Source organism: Python bivittatus, unplaced genomic scaffold (assembly GCF_059951505.1).
Source record: "Python bivittatus isolate LINGU-HERP-01145 unplaced genomic scaffold, Pbiv_v1 ctg000480_np1212, whole genome shotgun sequence".
NCBI classification, from domain to species: domain Eukaryota; kingdom Metazoa; phylum Chordata; class Lepidosauria; order Squamata; family Pythonidae; genus Python; species Python bivittatus.
The window spans coordinates 70,779,824-70,804,348 of record NW_028277075.1 but is presented as its reverse complement, the minus strand read 5'-3'; the positions used below and the strand labels follow the sequence as shown (position 1 = coordinate 70,804,348).

The 24,525-nt window shown below is 42.2% G+C and overlaps 1 protein-coding gene and 1 long non-coding RNA gene across 2 annotated transcripts; one reads left to right on the top strand and one right to left on the bottom strand.

Annotated features, from left to right (window-relative positions):
• Window positions 1–1,682: 1,682 nt before the first annotated feature.
• Window positions 1,683–9,709, bottom strand: LOC112543111 (cobalamin binding intrinsic factor-like). The gene is made up of 9 exons (XM_088146234.1): window positions 9,552–9,709; window positions 8,145–8,321; window positions 6,235–6,378; window positions 5,418–5,573; window positions 4,828–5,009; window positions 4,555–4,741; window positions 3,594–3,729; window positions 3,115–3,233; window positions 1,683–1,855 (listed from the first exon to the last, which is right to left on the bottom strand). The coding sequence occupies exons 1-9, from the start codon at window positions 9,625–9,627 to the stop codon at window positions 1,794–1,796; spliced, it is 1,239 nt and encodes a 412-aa protein (XP_088002360.1). The 5' UTR covers window positions 9,628–9,709; the 3' UTR covers window positions 1,683–1,793.
• Window positions 6,283–13,207, top strand: LOC148215017 (uncharacterized). The gene is made up of 2 exons (XR_015797146.1): window positions 6,283–6,420; window positions 12,900–13,207. It is a non-coding gene; the product is annotated as an uncharacterized LOC148215017 (long non-coding RNA).
• The last annotated feature ends 11,318 nt before the right edge of the window (window positions 13,208–24,525 follow it).

Here is a 24,525-nt window from a genome sequence, read left to right as displayed (position 1 = left end):
TGAGAGTGAATTCTAATGTCTTTGAAGATGTATGGTTTGACATATTTTCTGCCTTAAAATGTCATCCAGATGAATTGTGAAACTGCTGTACCTTAAAAGGTTCATTTGAAAGTAGTGTTGTCATCTGGAGAGGAATACAGGTAGCCCCCAGTTTAAGAACGAGTTTCGTTCCCAAGGTCTGTCCTTAAGTCAAATTTGTGCATAAGCCAGAACAATCGTATTCTGTGTACAGTACACAATACTGTATAAGTAGTATTGTGTAATGAACTCGAACCATTGTGTATTTAACTGAAATTTTGCTACAATAGGTTCCGTTCTTAACTATGGGCTGTCTGTAACCTGGGCGTTCTTAACCCGGGGACTACCTGTAAAGCAGGGAAATCATGCCCCCCCTCCATCCCCGCCAAGCCTCATTTACAAGGTAATTAGAAGTTTCGACCTATTGTTTCTGGTCTTATTAATTCTTATCCTGTTGCTGGATACAGGTAGTCCACTGGTTAGGAAGGCAATTGGGACTAGAATTTTCATCCCTAAGCAATGCGGTCATAAAGTGCGATGTCACATGACTGTGTTGCTTAGCGATGGCAATCCTGGCAGTTCTGGTTGCTGTTGTAACCCCAGGACCACACAGGTCGTTAAGCGGGAAGAGGCGGGAGTCTCAGGCAAGGAGTGCAGGGGGATGGGGGAGCACTGCTGGCAGGCGCTACAGAAAATGAGGGATAAGTTATTTTTTCTGTTGGTTTTTAGTTGGTTTTATTTTTGGTATATAGTAAAGTACTTTGAGTCTGTTGAGATAAGGCAGCATCAAATTGCCTTGGCTGATTAATTAAATGTCCAAGGTGCCTTGTCTCTCGCTTTAGAGGGCAACCTTCTGTTTCAATAACTGTTACAAAAGACAGGGTGCATTTGAAAACCAGAGTTAAAAAGAGAAAGCAGATGTCTATCAGCAGATAGTTCACCAGATAAAAAAGTCATCTGAACATAGTGTTTCCCATTTCAGTAAGTTGTATTTATTTCTCTTTCAGTTATATCATGCATGTCTAAATTTTTATTAATCTATGTAAGTTAGCATATGCAAGTGTTATTTAAGTGTCTGCCCATTTATTGATTATATTTCAGCTTGCAGCTAGCCTTTTCTTTCCCTATCCTGAATATATCCTTGGCAATATGTGATAAAAAATTGTCAGTCTTTTTCAAAGTAGAGGGTTTATTGATGCTATACTGTCTTGTAAAAATTTACTTTTGTGAATGTGAAAGAGATCGGTGCTTTACTGATCTCAGCATTCAGTTATTAAACTATTTGAAACATACACTACATAGCACACATCAATAAGTGAGCATATATGCATAGGACACATAGATAAGTGAGCATATGAAAGTGTTACTCAAATCTCTGCCCTTTTATTTTGATTATGTTTCAGCTAGCCTCTGAGTTTTATCTATTTAACTACATTTTGTACGTCCATCTTTTCTTTCCCTATGCTCACTATATCCCTGGCAACATGTGATAAATAATTGGCAGTCTTTTTCAAAATAGAAGGTTTTATCAGTGGTATACTATCTTTTAATCTACTTTTGTCTAGCCAAAATGATTTACTTTGTGAATGGGAAAGAGATTGGTGCTTTACAGATGTCGGCATTCAGTTATTAAACCATTTGAAACATACACTACATAGCACATGTCAAATCAGCATTTTTATTGTCATCTTGCCATATCTTTTTGTCTGGAAGGGGGATCTTCTGATACAAAGCAGCCTTGAATCTTAGTCCTAGGTCGTATTGTAAGTGATAACTCAGTATTTAGTGAAATTGGCCACAATTTGCTCATTATCTTTTGGTTTGTAGCTGCCAACACCTGCAAACATAAAAAAAGTGATGTTGAAAGGTGGATAGTGCTCCCTCGATTAGATATTTTATAAGCCTTAATATGTGCAGATATTTGAAAGCCAGTTTTAGATTAGATATATGCAGATATTCAGCTGCTCTCCATAGATGGCCATAGACAGTCATGATAATAAAAAATGAAGATATGCATACAGTAAAATCACAGTACAAGCCCCACCCTTTCATACCTCCAACCTGATGCTAGAAACAAATGCATAAGTTGTAGGATTCGGGTCATGATGTCATGAGCACAGTTGGTCACTTGCCCCGTGCCCCCGAAAGGATGCCTATGCTGCAGCTGCCACGTGAGCCCAGCCAAAGACACAGCTGCTTTAAGGAGTAGAAAACAAGTACTACAGCCATTCTTTGAGGTGCACTGAAGCACCTTTTTAGAATCAAATCCAAAGCATTGCATAGTCCTACGCTCTATAATGTAGCGTGTCTCAGCTTTATCCATATGTATAAATGAACCTCACTGGATAATGGTTAGGCAACCATTCATTATCCCAGTTAGTCTTCTCAGTCTTCAGGGTTCCCTCTGTCTCCTTTGAATTTTCACTTCACCTTGCTATTGTACCCCTCAACCTCTTCTTTGACTTCCTATTTCATCTTGATGCTTTGTTCCTTCTTTTTCTGTGACAACCTTTCAGCCCTAACTTGAGCGTTTGATTGATGCCCTTGCTAATGCAACTGTCTTCCTCGACTGTGGGCTGAATTGATTAACAAGACAATAACCTTGATTTTCTTGACTTGCATATCACTCACTACTCTCACTGAGTAACATCTGTATACAGTATTATCTTTCCTCTGTGCCCCTTGCCTTTTGGGAATTGTGGATTTGAACAGGCTCTCAACTGGCTACAACACCTGGCAAATCTTGTCTGGGCTCAAAAGCTAAGCAGGGTCAAGGCTGACTCGTCTCTGGATAGGATACTTCTAGGAGATGCCAGGGCTGTAGGCCAGACTGGGAAGGTGAAAACATATTCCAGAAGAAGGCAATGACATATCACTTCTGTGTTGCAGCTGAGAAAACTACATGGATATATCCATGAAGTCATGAGGAGTTGAGCTCGACTTGAAGATTTTACCATCTGAACAGGCATCAACCTAATTTTTTTGGCCTTGTTCATTATTATTATCCTACAGCTGCATATTCCTTAACAGGTTAATCATAATTAATATAGGAGAAAAATGTTGCAGTTATCCATCTTCCCAAGATAATATATATACCTTGTTCAAGGGGTGTTTTGCCACTGAGGAACTGCCAGTAGGTCTTTTCATTGGTGCTGGCTTGGAGGCCATTGATAGAGGTGACCATGGGGCCCCAAGCTGTCTCCTCTGTTTGAAAGCTGCAAGATACCAAATTCATTACAAAAGCAGCAAGAAAGGAGGATGGATTAAGAAAATGGTGAATTATATCATACTAATTTAAGAGGAATATCACATGAACGGAAAAGAAAAAGGGGAAAAGAAAAGATCAAGAAAGTTGTAAGTGAAAATAGTTCATAAACAGCAAATATTCAAATTTATCCAGTCTCCCACCCCAAAGCCAGGAAGTAGAATTTAAGATACATTGGTAACATTTTGAAGTTACACTTTGTCTTGAATCGGTAATTTAGAAAGATCTGGTAGTTCACATCCTGGGTTGAATGACCTCCCCAAAATGTCAGAGTCAGCATCTATAATGATTCTTCCAGGATCTTGTTTACCTGAATTTACTTGGATTTGCTTGTTGAGCTGCTTCCAAGACAGCGAGCAGCACAGAACCATTTAGCACTTTCACAGTTATGGAAAAGCAGAAATGAGGTTCGTTTAGCACATTGCTTACGTTATAATGCACTGTTACTGCAAAGGAAGAGAGGAGAAGGCAGGTGAAATTACTTATTACACTCTTAATGTCTACTGGCAGTCCTGGACCTGCACAGCTGAGATGGGGAGAGCCAGTGACGTGAGCTGAGACTTGGCAGCAAAAATTGGCATGCATTTAAAGATGTTCTAACTGTATGTTACTATAGGTAGGAGTTGCAGTTGTTTTTCATCATTATGGAGGAACCATTAAGTAGAAGCTGCAGATCCAGAACACTGAGTTAAATGGATCATTCCAGGGTGGGCAATCCACGGCCCCCCTCCCTTTTTTGTGGATCCTAGAGACTTTCAAATTAAATGAAAAACTGCCAAGCTTTCGTGGCATAATTTTGTGGAGGATCGTGTGATTGTTCCTAATCTCATAGGCTGCTAAATGGCATTACTGTGTTCCCATCCTGCTTCCTGCTACCTTTGGGCTCATCAAATATAGGTTTTAAAGTATGGCTAAAAAATGTTTATCCTTGTTTAGCATATTGCATTGCGTCCGTCTTCAGGGAAGTGTTCCAAATGCAGTCAGATGGAACAAACATTACCTGGGAATAGCACTGTCCCTCCACCTCCAGCCTCCATCATTCCCTTTCTTCCAGAATAGCTGTTGTGTGTCTACAAACTCCAGATAAGCCATAACTGCAAAGCTGTGGCTTTTCCCAGTGTGGAAAGGTGTTGATGGGGGAAGGGGGATCTACCATGCAGGCTCATTTAGGCCTTGTCTCTATCTGACTAGCCAAAGTTGCTGCTTTTCTCTCCTTCAGAGAGCAGAGGAGGTGCCAGAGGAGTTTCTTCCCACTGAAGAAGCTGCCTTACCATTTTCAGAGGTACAAGTGAGACCCCTCACATCCAAGTATGTTTTGCCCACAAGAGAAGGCAGGATCTGAGAAGCAGCAGCTGGACGGCTAAAGGCTCCCTCAGTGACTTGATGCAGGACTTCTTTGAGGGTCTTTTCGCAGTTCCATACAGTATGATTGTAGAACTTCGAAGTGACATTGAGAGCCTGGAAATCAGCAAGAGAGAGAGATGCTCAGCAGGACTCCGAGAGATGAAGGCCCGATTCCTGGATTCTCTTCCCTTCAGATGTACCTGCATTGCGAGGCCAGTGCTATAGATGTTTCCAAGGATACCATTGTTCTGCTGTGCATTAAGGATTTCCTCTGTAATCAGGGCCAAGGCAGTTTGTATCGTTCGTGTTAGTTCATTTTCCTGAGATTGGTTCCTTCCTTCATACACGCAGAACAGGGCCAGACTTGCCACGGCACCAGTATCTGTAAATCACATAGGACATGGGATCGCCCAGTGAAAAGAAAGTCAGGAGTGTTTTCCGGTCCAGGAAGAGTGAATGACCTCTTTGGTATAAGTGCTGGACAAGCAGATCTCTGAGAGAAGCAGCCCAAACAGAAACAGGCTGTTTATTACAAGTTGTCATTGTGGGTGGACTAATGGATTACAGGGATTCCTAGGTTATCAATCAGTTGCTCACCAAGAAGCTCACTGGTGCCCCAGTAATCATTTCTCAGTCCAACCTACTTCCCAGGATCATTACAGTGTAATATTAGCAGGGCTATCCTGATGTCCTTGGAAGCTCAGAGTAAAAAGGTAATTTAAAATCGTATTCAAAAATCTTATGTGTGTGTGTCTGTGTTGTCTCTGTATGAAGCATGTAATGATCTTACCTACAGAGAAACGACCCTGGAACTGGAAACATTTATGCAGGGATGCGTTGGCAAGAGCAGAGGCAGCTCTTTCAAGTTCTGGACTTTTTTCCACACACAGAGCCAAAGTATCTAGAGCCAATTGGTAGTAGGTTGTCTTGGGGGTCCCAGTAGTATCTGAAAGGTAAATAAGTTTATGAGTTACTCTCTGTCTGATCATAGAAGACATCTACCTTTCGCCCATTACTGTTTGGAGGTTGAGTTCAAAACATGGGAGAAATAGAAAAGTACTATTGAAGTATGATTTGAGAAGGAGAGATCTGAAATCAGACACCTGATGTACATCTGCAGGACTCCAGTGCAATTTATTAGCCTGATGGTGCAGGATTCTAAATCACATGAAATAACCTTTTCTCCACTAGCACTTTCCAGATCTATAGACACTAGTTCCAGAATTCCCCAGCTGGCAACTGGAATGATTCAGTTGTCATTTGTACTGTGAAATCGGGAAGAAACTAGATTCAACTTTTCTGGGAAAAGTTACCCTAACTCGTTTTAAGGATGTTTGTAGGCAACTAAAGTTGCACTAGTGTTTCAATTATAGAAGAAAAAATGTTATTCGTAACTGGGACAAAGAACAGATATTGCCAAACTGGCTGAGAGAATAACTACAGCATAGACTGAGGGATGGGCATTTCAATTCAGCTGAGTACCATCCTTGCAAGGCAGAAGTGGGGGAACAGCACAGAGAATTGGATTCGTGCATTTATCATCTGTATTCTTGTTATCTTCTCATCTGAGTGAAAGGCAGAAATCTAATGCCCATTTGCCTTATTACCAATATACTTAATCTCTTCCTCTGTTTTGTTCTCGAGGACTTGGACCAGGTTGACATGTTTTTCTGGCGTGCTGACATCAGTAGGATTCTGACAGGCGGACCGAAGAGCTAGGACATAAAGGGCCACTTTGCCAGAGGACATCTCTGCAAGAAAGGAGGAGAGAGGACAGAAATCACAAAGATTGAGTAAGCAGTCCTTTGGGAGCAAAACAGTACCCTTTCCCATCCTTGTTAGAAGTCTAGAAACTGCAAGCAATACATCTGGGAAAGCTGTCTTAAAATTGGCGATATAGCTAAAAGCCCCATCTGATTCTTCTTCCTTGTAGACATTACAGAATCTTCTGGTCGATTTCTTAAAGATAAACCAATGATAGGTTGCATGGGCTAGAGTTCCTGGTGTCAAAGGCATCAGACTCTAGTCCATCAAAGCCTAGACCCATCATACGTTATGGCACAGGTCCGAGTAGTTTGTTCAAGATAAATAGGTTTTTGGGGTGATATTGTACCTTTTGTATAATTATTTTAATAGCCATGTGTAAACTACTTTGTGGAGTCTGATTGAAAGCTCGTATACAAAGCTTTAAAAAAGAAATTAGTCTTTAAGATCGTGAGCCACTAGTTTCTGTTTTGCTGCAAAGGCTTAGCCTGGTCTCTTCTCTGGAGTTGGCAGAAAAAATCATTAAAGGTTTTCTTTTCCTTCCTTTCCCACCAGAGCAATTTACCAGAAAGTCATGCTACACTCTGTAGGAAACTGAAGGTGATAGAGGCAAAGCAATCACTCTGCTCATAGATGTTTTTCTTCGCCAACTGAATAACTTGGTCTGGTCAGTTGTTTTGTTGATTTCCCATGCCAAAGCACTTCCCTTTAATAATCTTAACTAATTTTTCCTCTCCCAACAAGATGAATTATTCAATTCTCAGGTAGTTTCCTAATTAAAAACAGGACCCTGCAGACAGATCTGAATCTTTATACAGAAACTCTGCAGACATTAAAATGAGGAACCACAATAATTCTTGTTCAGGTTTACCATTCATGTATATGGTTGAATTAATACAGTCTCACAGTGGATAATCACATTTCAGTTCCAGGAAAAAATGCTTCTAAGCTTTTTAATCAAAACTGTTTTGCTTCTGCCATAAAATTGCTGTTTTAGATCAGCAGTTGGAACCTACTGCTTTTAGTCCATTGGGGTTTTTTTTAGCTGCAGTTTATTGTTCATTTACATGAGAGCAAGTTTCCTTAGACTTAATGAGATTCTTCTCTGAGAGGACACATTGTAAATGTTTACATCATTGGACAGACTGTGTGTTGTCTGGAAATTTATTTTAAATATGAGATACAAATTCTGAGGATACTATTCAGTTAACACTGATCATCAATTTTGTTCCCCGTGATTGGGGAATGATGACCCCAGAGTGGATTTAGGGGACAAAAGTGGATTACTTATATATAGTATGGGACTTCATTCCTATTATGTCCTATACTTAAGCATTTATTTTAATAGTTGTGTAACAGGCAAACATCTAGCAGATGGACATTTACCAAGTGTGGAGATAGGGTGATGATGAAACCTTTACCATTTAGAGTTCTACCTATTATATTGCCAAGAAAAAACCTTAGTGACAATTCTAGAATTAGAATTGGCCCTAGTGTTATTAATTTTGGGAAGTATATCTTAGTGAAACCTGGGATGTAGTAGTAAAAACAAAACAAAAAATCACAAACCTTCATAATATTCCTCACAATCAGGTAGGCTTAGCAAGTTAGCCACAGTTATCAAAAGTGACAGCTGAAATACTATTTCCATGTTTCCCTCTTTACAAAATGAAACAAATTAAAGATCTGAACTGGTTTATGTAGAAACCATTCAGCTGGGTTACGTAGAAGCTTCTCAATTCAGGCATCGTACCTGTTCCAGCTGTGTCTTTTATCTGCTGCACCAACTGCGTTATCACCCTGAGGTTGTGGTCCTCAGCCAGGTCCAAAGCAATCAGGGCACTGGGATCAGGTGGACTCTGCAGGCTGGCCCAATTTTCCAGTTGTGTCTGGATGCTTCTAACCAACCATTGCTGATCACTGGGGACAGCTAACACCAAGACAGTAGTTTATGAAGAACAGCACTTGTTCCAAGAGAACTCTGATGTAGCTTGTTAGTGGAATTGCAGTTCAGCCTCAGAAATTGTCTCTATTATATATTTCCTCTGCATTTGGTAGTGTTTGGGGATCTTGCTCCTTTTTTGCCCACCAAAATGTTAGTGCCCGCTAGTGAATGCTGTAATCACCACAAAGATTACTTCAAATACATTATATATGATATATCTGTGATTAAGGACGAGGAGGTTCAAGGTTATGGGGAGAAGCATCTCCTCAGCCCACACACTGAGCGTGTGAAAGCAAAGAGGATGAGACTGGTACCACCCTAAGGAATTCATATGTTTAGTTGCAGACTTTGGGAGTTAGAGTTAGTCTGGCGAGATTCTGTCTAGCAGGTGCCAGCTAATAAAGTGGCTGAGCAATTCCAGAACCATCTCGTGAAGTTTCTTGGGCTGAACCTGACAGTAGCTGTGTAATGTCCATACAGTACAATTCAGTAGTTAATATTCATGTAACAGACCTGCTATTAATGAAAGTTTGTAGAACCTGCCTGGGTGATTTTAGGCTTCAGCATGAATGATGTATGGAAAATCGAAATTGGCAATCATAGACTTGGCTTAATTTCACATTTTAATGAATTCCATGAAAGAAAGTTGGTCCAGCCTAAACACCTTATGTACTGATATTTCATAGAATGCACAAACAATAGACATTTTTACACATATTTTAGGGCTGTGCAAAGAGATGTTTTGCACAATGCATTAGTGGAAATGAAGCACTTCCATTCAAAGTGTTAAAGCAGCTATGTCTTTTGCAAGGCTCATGTAGCTGCTTCAAAAGTTCCCCCCAGTTGTCTTTATGCATGTGCAGACACTTCTGATGAGGCTGTCAGTGAAGTAATGTGGGTATGCATGTACATAGAGACACCCAGGGACAACCTGTGAAACAGCTGCATGAGCCTTGTAAAGGACATAGCTGCCTTAACAGTTTAAAGAAATACTTTACAAAGCACCTCTTTTGAATACTTTGTAGAGACCTAATATCACTTAACTATAGGGCTAATCCCACCTCCCCATGACTACAATGAACATCCAATTTGGTGATGTCCAAATTGTTGGACTACAACTCCCATTATCCCTCATCCAGGTTACTTATCAAGTTAGGGAGAGGCATCAGGTTAAGGAAGGCTGATCTAAGAGGAAGATTGACTTGAAATACTTACAGCAAATTCCTGAAGAAATGGAAGCCTCATTAGTGACTGTGCAGAACACACACAGGATAATAGTAAAGAGGAACATTTTGGGCTACGATGTGGGTGTGTCCTTTCTTTTAGGCAAAGTCTTCCTTGATGTGATAGAATATTGGAAGTCAATGGTGAAAACCTGCTTGGTCTTCCTTTTTATAGACTGCTGGGACAGCTCTGGTTCCTCCCTACCAACCTTTCACCTCAGAATAGCCACTTCATTTCTAGCAGTGTTGACTCTCCTTTGTTTATCTCAGTTTCATCAATGGTGGGTTTGAACCAGTTTGACAACAGGATGCCAAAGAACAAATCCTTTAAGAGAAATTGGTGGGGCAGGTGTACATATTAGCAGAAGGAAGGTTATTATGTAACTTGGCAAGCTGTTGCGCACCATCTATGAGCAAACAGCCACTTCCTAAGAAAGCAGTTGTTGAGTCATGCATATGGTACATTAATGGGTTGGTGGGATAAATTCCATGGAAGAGAAGTTGTGTTAAGAAAAGAGGGAATTAAGCCTAATTGCACCTGTCCCTCCAAGCTTTCTTGCCCAAGAAAAATAGCACTGTACAGTGGTACCTCGGGATACGAACTTAATCCGTTCCGTGACTCTGGGCGTATCCCGAGTTGGTCGTAACCCGAAGGAAATTTCCCCATAGGGTTCAATGTAAATCCGGTTAATCCGTTCCGCCCTCTGAATTTGGTCGCACCCCGAGGCAAATTTCCCCATAGGGTTCAATGTAAATCCGGTTAATCCGTTCCGCCCTCCGCCCGAATTTGGTCGCAACCCGAGGCAATTTCCCATAAGGTTCAATGTAATTACCGTTAATCCGTTCTGGTGTCCACGGACCACACGGAAAGCGGCCGGGCGCGGCGTGGTGCGGCGCGAAAATGGCCGGGTGCAGCGCGGCGCGGCGCGAAAATGGCCCAGCACGGCGCGAAAACGGCCCGGCGCAGCGCGGCGCGAAAACGGCCGCGGACCACGTGGCACGGGCGGAAAAATGGCCGTGGACCACGTGGCACGGGCAGAAAATGGCCACGGACCACGTGGCACGGGCGGAAAATGTCTTGTACCCCGAGGCGGAGTTCGCAAACCGAGGTAAAATTTTGGGGCCAGAGCTGGTCGTAACCCGAAAAATTCGCAAGCAGAGGCGTTCGTATCCCGAGGTATCACTGTATCTTCCTTCACGGTCCATGTCTTAAAAAGCTAAAGAAAGTGCACTGCTATGGTATGCTGGAGAAATAGACGGGGTGGTAATAGAGCTTCCCCAGCCCTTTCACCACCACCCATATTTTATTTATTTATTTATTTTATTTTTTAAATTTGTATGCCGCCCATCTCCCCCAATGGGTGACTCTGGGCGGCTCACAATAATAATAAAAAACAACACAGGACTCTCCAGACATAGACATAATCTATAAATAGTTAAAAACATATATAAAAATGGCCTAAAAACCTCCTATAATTGGCCCTAAAAAACCTGTAAGATGCTGGGGGGGGACAACCCCTCACCCCACCAGCCATCTCCATAGGTGCGGGCCCCCTTCTGGCCCCCAAGTCTTCTGGCAGAGCCAGGATTTGATCTCTTTCCTGAAGGCCATGAGGGAGGGGGCACACCGCACCTCAGGCGGCAAGATGTTCCATAGGGCAGGCGCTACAGCAGAAAAGGCTCTCTGCCTAGACCCCACCAATCGAAATTCCTTGACGGGTGGGGTCTGCAATCTGCCCCTTCCGCTGGACCGAGTGGGGCAGGCTGAGATGACCAGGGCAAGGCGGTTCCTCAGATAACCTGGTCCCATGCCATGAAGGGCTTTAAAGGTGATGATCAACACCTTGAATTGGACCCGGAAACAAACTGGCAACCAATGCAGCTCACGCAACAGGGGTGTTAGACGTGCTCTCCTAGGGGCATTAAGAACTGTCCGCGCCGCTGCATTCTGTACCAGCTGTAGCTTCCGGATACTCTTCAAGGGTAGCCCCATGTAGAGCGCATTACAGTAGTCCAACCCGGAGGTGACCAGGGCATGAGTGACTGTGCGGAGGCCCTCCTGATCCAGGAAGGGGCGTAACTGTCGCACAACATGAAATCGTGCAAAGGCCCTCCTAGCCACGACTGCCACCTGCTCTTTGAGCAGGAGTCGTGAGTCCAGGAGAACCCCCAGATTACGCACCGGGTCTGTCTGGGGCAGTGCAACCCCGTCAAGAACCAAAGATGACAAACTCCTAGATCCTGAGGCTCCCCGTATCCACAGCCACTCCGTCTTGCCAGGGTTCAGCTGAAGCCTGTTGTCCCCCATCCAGGCCCCCACAGCCTCCAGGCACCGCGAGAGGGCAGTCACAGCGTCACTTAAGGCACCTGGGATGGAGATATATATTTGGGTATCATTTGCATACTGATGATACCTCACCCCATGGTGCCGGATGATCTCACCCAGCGGTTTCATGTAGATATTAAATAGGAGCGGTGAAAGTACTGATCCCTGTGGCACCCCACAAAGTAGGGGCCGGGGGCCAGACCTCTCACTCCCTATCAACACTGATTGGGTTCGGCCTTGGAGAAAGGAGCTGAACCAGCACAACATTGTGCCACCCAGCCCCAACTCCTGCATATGCCACTGCAAATGCCAAAACTATGCTTCTTAAACATACTGCTCTGAGCGGAGCCAACAACCAAAGCAGAATGAAGAGCTGGTGACTAGACCGACTCTTCGTGATTCCTCTCCAGGCAAGGAAAGGACTAGGATTGCCCACAAGTGCTCCAGACAGTTGTTCCTCCTCATGAGAGACTGCAAAACAGCAGTCTTCCACAGGTTTACAGCTCTGGGAGATGAGGGAACAACATTATAGCCAAAACAACAGTTTGGCACCTTCAAACTGATACCTGGGTCTCCATACCTCCTTTCTTAATCACTTTTGGAAATTGCAAGTTTTACTACACCAGGTGAGTTTCCTTCAATCCTTAGCGAAAGAAGTTTTATGCAAGTTTAAGGACTTAAAAAATTATTTTTTTGAATGATCAGCAAAAGGGTGACTAGAACATTGATTTTGGAAAAATAGCAAGAGACTAAGGGTCCCGATGGATTTGAAATAAGATCTTGAAATTGATTATAAGAATCCTTCCCGTTGGAAAATGCTGTTGTTTTGAATATGAGATTTTGAAGGTTGGACACTAAAGGGAACCAGAAGGAATTAAAGATTTCAATTAAAGGAACAGCAGTTAAATTTGACTTACTAATAAAGAATGGAGCAAAATATAACATTGGATGTATTGAAAGATATTTGTGAAATATGGACCCAGAAGTTAATTTTAAAAATGTTTTCCATTACAGATAGCTGTGTTCGGAAGATGATGTGGAAGAGAAGCAAGCTTTACCGGATAGGACTGATTTGAAAGTGGATTAAAAAATGATGGGTTACGGAAATGATGTGGAAGAAGATGCTATACTGGATATACAAATGAAACTGGTTGATGTCTTGCCAAATCAAAAGAGTGACCTGGATAACTCTTTTATATTGGATTTACAAAAGAAACTTGTTAAAGTTTTGAAGAATTTTGTGAGAAGAAACAAAGACAAAATGAGAAGAAATCAAGTGCTAGGACATTATTTGAAGGGACTAAGGATCAAGATTGTTAAAGGGAAAGAATATAAAAAGATCAAGACTGTTAAACATAAAAGGAAAGAATATAAAGTGTGTTTCTTTGATCAAGATTAAAATGTTGTTATCTCTGGTAACCCTTAATGGACTTTTGCTGACCAGGACTGAACAAAGAAGCTTTAAAGACTTCTTTGAAGATAAAAGATGGGATATGGGAAGAAGAGATCATTTGTTGTATTTTAAGAGCAGGTGATAAGTTACTAAAATTGTTTATACTTGTTGCTATGAAGGGGGAAGTCATTTATTTATATATTTCCTTTTCCCCCTTTTCCTTTCTTTTTTTTCTTTTCTGCACTTTCTATTTTTTCTTTTCTTTTTTTCCTTTTTCGTTTGTATTAGTTCTTATATTTTTAACTGAAATGTTCCATAAAATTATTAGAAAAAACAATAAAAATGCTAGTATGTCTCTAATCTGGGTGGAAAAAGAACCCCATGGAAAAACACAGTGTGACCACAATTATTATAACAGTGTCACGGAGATACTAGAAGCCTCATCAGAACTGAGTGGCCTAAGCAGGCCACGAGTGCAGAAATGCAACCTATTATTTTGAGCTCAGCTCTCTGGAGGACCAAAGGCTTTCCCAGCTCCGTGTCTGCAGGTATCAAAACTTAGATGGAGCTTTTGTGGCAATTCCTCTGATTACTAAGTGAGGGAAAGGCACTCTGCCTGTATTTTAAGTTAGTCTAATTCTGCTGGTATTGTACAGACTCTAAAACTGAGCAGGGTCTGAAGCTGAGCTCTAATGAAATTTCCTAATTTTATTGAACAAATGCAAGGTTTAAAAAGCCTACATAATGGTGCTAAGGCTGATAATCCTGGAAGCAGAATGTTTTTGGTCACGTTTTAGTCACAAAAGGCCGCAAAATAATTCCAGTGTTAGGCAGAGAACTGTTATCTAATCCTAACCAGCCGTTGCTATTTCTTTCTCATAAAACTCCTGTCCCTTTTGAGGCATGGCTTTCTTCAAAACACAAGTACTGGCAGATCTACCAGGGCAACGTTCAAATGCACTTCTAGAATTAAGTCCAATAAAACAATGTCCACAGAAGGATTCAGAGAGAGATTTATGTTAGAATTCATTTTTTTCTAGAAAATAATCTTCTTCTGCATCTTTCCATCCACTTTTTGGGGGGGTCACACTGATTATGGAATGCACCCTTCAGTGGGGCCAATTCTATTCCAATGGCCATGCAGGTCATGTGAAAGATGAAGCGATGCTGTTGCCATGATTCAAAAATCAGAAGCAGAAAAGTAGAGATATGTTATGGAAAATGGCCTTAAATGTTATAGATGGAAGGACAACATATAAAATAAATTAATATATAAATAAATAGCTTTCGTTAGCAAGTCTTCAGCCCCTAGTTGTTTTGATTGAGGGCGTCTATTGTTACACATGTTGCTCCCAGGTTTGGCTTATGGTCACTCACTCACACACTCACAGCCTGTTGAAGTATGTGGATCTTGACAGCCCCCCTTGCTTTCTACCTGGGTGTTCCAAACAGGTGCAGCTAGAGCAGACAAGACACACAGCCCTGGTCAACAGCTGGGAAATCATTAGGGACACACGCACAAATCACTTCCAACCGAACACTGAGGCACAAGAGGTTCTTTGTAATACACGGAGACCCAGTGAATTTAAACTAACAGCAAAACTTTACTGGTTGCAAGGTACATTTGCTCTTTCTGACACACACACACACACACACACACGCTCATACACACCTACGTCCTTCCCAACTAGGTTGCCAGGCACTAGCTAGAGGGACAGAAGCTGCCAAGTCTGGATCCAAAGATGACTCAGATGACTCAGATGACTCAGAGTGGGTGGGCTTTGGGATCCTTTTTATGGCCAAAAGTCCTTGCTTTGTTAATTTACAAGTCTGGCAGCTGTTGATGGGATTGGGGTGGGGGGTTCCATGTGCTCGGGCACAACTTCTTTTGTCCAGTTCAGGTCTTTTGTTTCCTTAATGACTTGCTTCCTTCTCATCTACCTTCCTGAAGGGACCTCATAGACAAGAGTCCTGGCCTTTTGTCCTCTCTGCTTATGTGCCTCCTTCATCTTTAGGTTATGGCAGCTTCAGCCTAGTCTTACACTATTGTGGGTATTTAATCTGTGGTTTTTATTAACATTTTTTAATTTTGTTTTGCTGTGGTATACCACCCAAAGCCCTTCACGACTGCGCAGATTATAAGCAGTGTAAATCAATACAATTTTTAAAAATGCTCTTTATGTTACACCATCAACGTGTTACTTCCTATGTGAAAGCAACAAACAAGCAGAAGGATCACTTGCTCACAGTGTCTGTCCTGAAATCTTGAATTATGTAATACAGCAGTATCTCCAGCCTGGTGCTCAACTGGTTCCTCTCCCATAAGCTTATGGGAGATGTCATAGAAGAGAAGCCAGGGACAGAAATGCAACCACAGATCAATATTTGAACAAAAGGGTGTTGTTTACAGTACTCCTTTACCCTTGGTTAACTTTAGCAGACATTCAGAATTCTCTGAGTCGGTCTTGGAAAGTGCGGAGATCACACTGAGGCTTGAATCACAGTCAGGTAAGGTGCCCGATTTTGCGGAGCTTCTGCAGAGAAAGGATGAGGTTAACTTTAACAGACCTTAAGAATTCTCTGAGTCCACACAATGCCCTGAGCCACGAACTAACCATGTGGGTTCACATGAAGCACTAGGCTTACATGTGGTTGGCTACTTTTGGTTTAATATGTCACGTGGGCTAGGATAGAGGAAGCTGTCCAGGGAAGTAAATCAAATGTGCCAGGAAATCCTACTTTCCAAAACTTCCACTTTGTCATTAATTTGTTTTACATCCCCAGCCAACTGTCCTAGAGATTCTTTGATCTTCTTAACTTCTTCTTTCACATCCTTTTTTATCTCTGCAAATCCTTCTTCCATTTCCTTTTTAAAAGATCCAAACTACTGACAACTGTTTCAGTCAACCTCTTGCTAAATTCCTCAAACATTTTCTGCAATAAATCTGGCATGATGCCCTTATCTGTAAATTGTTCTAGTGAGCCTCTCCTTCTTTCTCCTACTTTTGCTGTTTTTCTTGTGGTCGCCATTGTACTAAAGTGAAAGTATGTGAATTACTAGGGTAAAAATAAAAAGCAAGTGTCTCCTTTTTTTGTGTGTGTTTGGTTTCCTCTGTCTTTAACACTTTAGTCCCAATTAGCTCTCCGTAGCTACAGTCACACAGTCTGGCTCATATTACCCTTATCTTCTTATTTTGTAAAATCCACCAATTATCTCCTTTCCTTAATAATAAATAATCAACATTCCCACAAAGGTCTGGTCTGTTTCTCTAGTTCATTTTACTATTTTCAAAGGCACTGTAATGGAAGGCATGTGCGAGGAGGATACTGGAATGGAAGATCAAGGCTATCAGGAGGGAGGGAGCCCATTCCAGGAGAGGGCACAGGGCAAGCGCTTTCTCAGCCTGCAGCAGGACAAGAAGAAGCTGAGGCTGGCCCCTCCCTAGAGTGTCACGGGGTATATCCACTAGTGGCTTTAGCATAGATTTAGTCTGGCGAGATTCTGTCTTTAGGGTGTAAGCTAATAAAGGAACTATACTGGACTGGACTGCCTCATCGTTGTTCTTGGGCTGGGCCTGACAGCCACTTTCATCAAAAAAGAAAAAAATATATCCTCTTTTCTAAAATTACTGTCCCCTTTATTCATTTAAAATCACAATCTTCTTCAGCTTTTTGCTTTTAAGTCAAAATACTTTAAGGTAGCATTTTGTTTTCTCTTCTTAATTCCAAAAAGAAGGCAACTCACAGTGTCTTTATTCTTTCCTGCTGTTTGGAAGATCTCTCTTAAGCTGTAAATTAATTGTATCCAAAACTGTGTTAAAAGCGAGGCTTTTGCCAGTCATGTACCCATAAAGGCTGCACAGCAGTTTTGAGCACGATGGTAATCCCTCAGCTCCCAAGCCACTCAACCCACGATCGACCACAAGAAACTCAATTCCTTGCGAGGAGCAGCTATCCAGTGGGTGACCTCCCAATCTCTCCTTCTCTGGAGAGAATTTCGTTGGCCAGAACTTGCCACCTGGCTGCCGATCTTTGCCACGGTGCTATCTCCGCTCGCAGAAATGCTTGCAGGGACACCTAACCCACCATTGGTCCTCACCTGGAACCTAGTCTTGGTGTTGGTGGATTTATTAGTGGAGTCACTCATATGCTTTCAATGGAGATACAGAAGTTCCAGATCTTAAAGAATAATGAAATGCTCAAATGAACTCGACATATACTGAGAGTCTCTGTGAATCTACAAAAAGTTTATTAATGAAAATTAGAAGAGAATATATGTAGCTCAGGTTGAAGTGTGGAATCCTTGGAGTTCTCTGAGCTTGGTTGTTTTCTTGCAGATCTTTCATTACCTGACTAGGTAGCATCTTCAGTCCTAGAAGGGACTGGGGTTTGCTTTCTGTTTATATACAGTAGCTTGCCCTGCCAGTGTTGGTGGGGTGTGTCCTTTCTTTCCTTGGTAGTTCCTAGATTAGGCTGTTGCTTAATACTTGATTGTTTGTCTAAGTTGGTAGTTCCTTGATTAGGGATACTGTTTACTGCTGTGGTGTTAATCCTGCTGTTAATCCCTGCTTCTCAGGGTGTTGATTGCTGGAGAGGAGGTGTTCTGCTCTTTTTATTTCTTTCTTATTGTCTCTTTTGAATGGTGTGCAAATGTTGTTTATGGTTATCTGCCTGTTGATGGCTGACTTGTCTGGATACCAAGCTTCCAGGAATTCCCTCACATTTTTGGATTTAACTTGATCTAAAATGCTGACAGTTTCCCACTTGAAACTATGGTTGAATCTGTCCATGTCTTGTGGGATTAAGGACTTTTCATTGTGTCTTCTGACTGCTAGTTGGTGTTCATGGACTCGCTCTGCTAGCCTTCTGCCTGTCTGTCCTGTGTGGCTGCTTACACTGCATGTTGTGCAAATGTTCATTACAATTGTTTAAGCATTAAATGCACATGGACTACAGATATGCACATTCATACTTGCCAGCTACAAAACAAGACAGGAGTGCTCCATAAACGATAGTTGCATGCAAGCTGAGGGTCTTCCAAGAGAGACCTGCACAGTTTGTTCTTTTATCCTTTGGCAGCAACATCTGCCAGGCATTTCTTTCCATGTCACCTCAGACTTTCATTGACCACTCTGTGACCTATTGCATGGCGGTTCTTATCTTTATTTATTTATTATTTTATTTTATTTTATTCTTATCTTTATTTGTTCATTACTTTATTATTTTATTCTATTTATTTAATTTCTATTTCACCCAAGTGACTCTGGCTGGCGCACAATGCTAAAACAATAAAAACTATTAAAACTATACAAAAATATACAGCAGCTGAGAAAATTATCATAATAATTATCAATCTAGCCAAGAGATAGAGCCCTTTCTTTGATAGCTGTCATTCCAGCTCTTCTGATCTGAATGGGTTGCTTCCCTGTGACCTGCTCCATGGCAGTTCTTGTCTCCAGTAGCTGGTATCTGGACCTGGTCTGGTGGCTTCTTTGCTTTTTCTCCTCCTCTGCACTTCCACATTTTTCCTCAGGTTCAAATTCTGTTCATTTATGTCTCCCAATAGTTTATTTCTTGTAACATATAGTGAATGCGGCAGGGTTTGTTTTATCCATGGTCTGCTGAACAAACCACAACTGCTGGGTTTGCACATCCCACTAAACCAAAACCAAAGCAGTTCTTAGTTCAGTGTATGAGTCCACTTACAATGTCTTGTAACAACAATGTGTGTACTTCAGTCTGTCTAGAATACTGACTTGTTGAATTCAGAGTCGCTGCTATGTTGGGTTAATAGACACCAGAACTTGTAACCTGCAATAAATCTTGGTGACAAATTCTGTTCCTGGCTGCAGAACGCCCTGATTTGGGGATTTGCAAAACATGGCAGAACTGCTATTGACAAGGTATGTTATGTGGATTAAGAAATTATGGGATGTGAACCCAGCCTGAGTATGTCATATCCCACCTCTGAATTCTCTCCGAGGGGAGGAAGTGGCTACTTGGTTTAGGTAAGGAAATGGATTATACAGTTCCACTGGAAGGAGCCAGGGCAGCCGAGCATTGCATGCGCTATAAATGAGGCCAGCGGGAAGGCCGACACTTGATTCCCACCTAAGAGAAGTTTTGAGTGGTTATTGTGAACAATGGGGAATCATCTAAGAATATGGGCTTTGTTGCTTTTAATCACTGGTGTTGCTATTCAGAGTGCCTCAGGTAAATACAGAGAGGGAATACAACTTGGAGAAATGGAAAGGGAAGGTGGAAGGACTAATGGGCAGCTCTTTAACTAGCTGTTTTGGTTGTTTGTTTTTGGTGTGCACAAAGCCCACAGAGTCACAGGCTTAAATGTTCTCTTGTTACAAGATGTTTCCTGTTGTTAAAGCTCTTCCAAGATGCAAGTCTAATACAAAACTATTTTTAATGGGGATTAATGAAATACTTTATTAGAAACCTGTCTCAATGGCGGTGTGTGTCACTTGATGTAAGGGGAGAGTAGCTTTCTCCCTTGAATGTGCTCGTAACAGCAACCACCCAGTCACCAGGCTAGTGAACCAGTGCTGGGAACGGGGAGAAAGTATATTCATTGGGACACCTGAACAGTGGTGGAAAAATGGGGAATCTGGCTCAGATTTAAAAAGAAAACCCAATGCTTTTTGAGTTCTGGTCATTTTGCTAGGTTTGGTGTGCTTTCAGATCGGCAGGCAAGTCTTGTTTGGAAGATCCTCTAAAGGCTGAAGAAAAATAGACTCCACTCAAACGTCAAAGCACTGGGCAAGCGTTTGGATTCTCCAGAACTCCTTTGTTTCCCTCCGCAGGAGTGACCCGACTTTGGGCTGCTTACAAAATGGCTGGCCTGGGCAAGGGCGGAAGGCGGGAATGTTCCTAAAATGACTGCCCTGGCATAATGCAGCCCGTTTCTTGAAAGGCAGTTGGGGGAGACTGAGAAAAAGAGTAGCCTGCGGAAGAACCATTTTCCTTGGCAACAGTGGGGTTTAAAACCCCACCCTACCTTTTTGAACCCCGAATACTTTGATACTCATTTTTCCAGAGATAAACTGATAAACTCAGCAATAAATAACTTGGCCAAGAAAGTGAGCAAATGGGGGCGGGAGGGGTAATCATGCCCAATAATATAGTTCTCCCCCCTCCCCCAGTGCAAAAAATGTTTTCCACGGAACTTAAGGTGGTGATGCTAGAGAAATGCACCCCAAAAACCCCTCATGAAAAGGACAGAAAGAGGCAGAGCAGACAGAGAACAAAATGCACTCGTTGTCGCTGGGTGTTTTCTGTCACCATTAGCTTAACTCTCCCCACACCATCAGGGCCAGGTGTGCAACATGCTGTTTTACTTATAAAATGCCTGTAGGGTGTTAGAGAATTTAAAGATGACCTCAGTTACGCTATCTCTAGATTTTTTTTAAAAGTAAGTTCATGATAGTCAGGGGGAACCTAAGGTCAGTAGTAAAAAATGTTACTTCTGAAGATAGCCTGAATGCCCCATAGAAACCCCGATGCAATTATGTCTGCATATTCTTTAGCCTAAGAGTTTAGGTTATTTTGTCTTAGGGGTCCTTCACTCAGCCCATTTGCTGGCGAGGCACCACGTTTGGCCGGATGTTTATTGTTTGCAATTGCAAAATAAAATACCGGTTGTTTTCCTACCATTGTCTGGTTAATTGGGACAGCGTCTGGGCCACAAACTAACATTTGGAAACAGCCCATTAGACAAATTCATGTTTGTGTGTGTGTGTGCCTGTGTGTGTGTGTGTGTGATTTCATATATCAAAATATATCATCCACATATATAAAAGATTTTTACCAAGGAAGATTAAAAACTAATCCAAACTAATATAAAGTAAGAAAAAGAAAAGAAAAAGAAAGAAATCAAAGAGAAAGCTAAAAATGCAAGAAATGAAAAGAAAGTAAAGTAGAAAAGAAAGAAAAAAGACACAAAGGAGCAGCTTCCGATCTTCTCTACAGCAGCGCAATTACAAATTTACCTCTTGCTCTATAGTCACAACATAACTCTCTGCTTTCTATAATCTGTCGTATCTAATCATCAAAACCATAACTCAGTTTTTTCTGTTTCACGCAAAAAGTCTATAAGGGGTTTCCAGTCAGCAATAAATGTAGATATTCTTTATTCTCTGATCAAGAAAAGGGAAGTAGGGCACAGTGGGAGCGAGTGGAGGAGGAAAGTGGGGCGCTGATGTGTGTGAGCGACCGAAGGGGGAAGAAGGGTGCAGTGCATGCGTGTGAGCAAAGGGGGGGAGGAGGGTACGGTGCATGCAAGCGAAGAAAGGCTGGGGGAGGTGGGGGAGACTTACCTGAGTGACTGGCGACCTCCCCTGCCAGCTTCCCCATTGACTTTCCTTGTGGGAAGCCGGTAAGGAAGGTTGCAAATGGTGATCATGTGATCATGGGTGCTTGGCAACCGGTCATAAGCGCGAATGGGTTGCCAAGCATCCATGTCGCAATCATGTGTCCGTGGGGGCACTGCAATGGCTGTAACTTCGGGGAACAGTCGTAAGTCCATTTTTTCAGCACCATCGTAACTTTGAATGGTTGCTGAATGAATGGTTCTAACTTGAAGACCACCTGTATGTTCTTTGACCTTGCAGATCCTTTGCATTTTCAGCTATCACAGTAGCGTCATCAGCATAGTACAGGTTATTGATGTTTCTTCCTCCAGTTTTAAAACCATGCTTATCCTCTTCCAATCCAGCTTCTCTTAAGACATATTCAGGATATAGGTTGAATAAATAAGGGGAGAGTATATAACCTTGTCTCACTCCTTTGCCAACCTAGAGCCAGTCTGTTTCATGAGGACAATGAGATGTTCTGGGATTCCCATTTTTCTAAGCATATTCTACAGCTTTATGTGATTGACACAATCAAATATTTTCTGTAATTAATGAAGCACATATTGACTTCCTTTTCATGTTCTTTGGCTTTCTCAGTTGTCCAGTGTGCATCAGAAATAATGTGTCGGGTTCCTCAGCCTTTTCTAAAGCCAACTTGGACAATCCCATTCCAGGAACAAAAACTTTGAGAGGTGGGGATCTTTTAAAACTTATCGTATAGTATATTTGATGGCAACACATTTAATCTGGCTTTTGAAAAGGCTGTTCTGTATCTGCTTAAATGTAAACATAGGGAGCTGAGAAGTGTATTTGTAATTTATTCCAAAAGTCACAGGTAAACATGGAACTTTTGTTTTTGCCATTAGTTCCTGTACTGAGTTATCCAACAGTCTGTTTTAAACAATAAAATGCTGATGTCATAACCCTGGAAAACAAATAATCAGGGTCAATGCCAGTCTGATTAAACTTTTGGGCCACCTGTTTAAACCACATATCTACAAAAGAATAACGTGGGATTTCACATACAGTAGCAATCCTTCCTTGTTTTCAGAAACATATATTTGTGACCAAAACTTAATAGTACTTAGCCCACTGTTACAGACATTGCTCCCAGGTTCGGCTTATGGTCACTCACTCACACACTCACAGCCTGTTGAGGCACGCGGATCTTGTGAGTCCCCCTTGCTTTCTACCTGGATTTCCAGATAGGTGCGGCTGGAGCAGACAGACACACAGCCCTGGTCAACAGCCAGGAAATAATTGGGGATACACACAAATCACTCACACACGCACAGCCTGTTGAGGCACGCGGATCTTGTCAGCCCCCCTTGCTTTCTACCTGGGTTTTCCAGATAGGTGCGGCTGGAGCAGACAGACACACAGCCCTGGTCAACAGCCGGGAAATAATTGGGGATACACACAAATCACTTCCAACCGAACACTGGGGCATGAGAGGTTCTTTGTAATACACGGAGACCCAGTGAATTTAAAGTAACAGCAAAACTTTACTGGTTGCAAGGTATATTTGCTCTTCCTCATACACACACACACACTTACCCACGTCCTTCCCAACTAGGCTGCCAGGCACTAGCTAGAGGGACGGAAGCTGCCAAGTCTGGATGACTCAGATGACCAAGACGACTCAGAGTGGGCGGGCTTTGGGACCCCTTTTATCCCCAAAAGGACAAGTTGATGGGATTGGGGTGAGGGCCTCCATGTGCTCAGGCCCAACTTCCTCTTTCTGGTTCAGGTCCTTTGTTTTTTCCTTAACAACTTGCTTCCTTCTTATCTACCTCCCTGAAGGGATCTCATAGATAAGATTCCTGGCTTTTGTCCTCTCTGCTTATGTGCCTGCTTCATCTTTAGGTTATGGCAGCTTCAGCCTAGTCTCACACCCAGCTTTTGATTTCAAAGGGCATTGCCCAGTTTCCAGGAGAACAACAGAGTTTGGAACACAACTTGGAACTTTTAAAAGAGATCTTAAAATTTGGGTTATGTTATTCTTGACAACTGTAATCTAAATTTGATCTCTATATAAAATTTGAGATGCAGTTTTTGGATTAAAAACTTGTATTGCCGCAGGGAGAAAACTTCTCCCCTTTTGAATAAAAATATTGAAGCAAGGCCATCATAGTTTTTATTATATTATTATTATTATTATTATTATTATTATTATTATTAAAATTTATATGCTGCCTGACTCCCAGCAACACCCTGGGTGGTTTACAATTGTTAAAACATTTGAAAACAAAGAAAAATACAAAACATTCAAAAACAGCACAAGACAAAAAAACAAGGATGGCTAAGAAAACAAACCCAGAGGGGAACAGAAAGGAGGAAAGGGGTATCCGTCATCGCCTCCAAAGGCCTGAGCGAAGAGCCAGGTCTTTAAGGCCCTTCAAAATACCAGTAGGGTGGGAGCTGTTTGAATTCTGGGGGGAATCTCATTTCAGAGAGCAGGCGCTGCTACAGAGAAGGCACAATTCCAGGGTCCAGACGGATGGCATTGCTCAATCAATGGAACCCAGAGGATGCCAACCCTGCCAAATCAAACCGGCTGGGCAGGTACTATGGAAGATAGGCACTCCCTCAAGTAACCAGGCCCTTTGCCATGTAGAGCTTTATAGGTAATGACCAGCATCTTGACAGCAAACAGGCAACCAGTGCAGCTCGCAAAGCAGATATGTTCCACAGGCATACCGAAGCATGCCCATCACTTCCCCTGCCACTGCATTCTAGACCATATGAACCTTCTGGATAATCTTCAAGGGCAACCCCAAGTACAGCATATTGCAATAGTCAAGCCGTGAGGTGACCAGGGCATGAGTGACTGCCTGAAGGGCTCCCCAATCTAGAAAAGGGTGCAACTGGTGCACCAGATGAA

Coding starts and splice junctions, on each gene's coding strand:
- LOC112543111 (XM_088146234.1), bottom strand. CDS start 9,627: ATGTTCCTCTTTACTATTATCCTGTGTGTGTTCTGCACAGTCACTAAT. Junction 3,730..4,554: donor CACTTGTACCTCTGAAAATG/GTAAGGCAGCTT, acceptor CTTCCTTTGCAG/TAACAGTGCATTATAACGTA. Junction 1,856..3,114: donor CAAAACACCCCTTGAACAAG/GTATATATATTA, acceptor TTATGTTTGCAG/GTGTTGGCAGCTACAAACCA.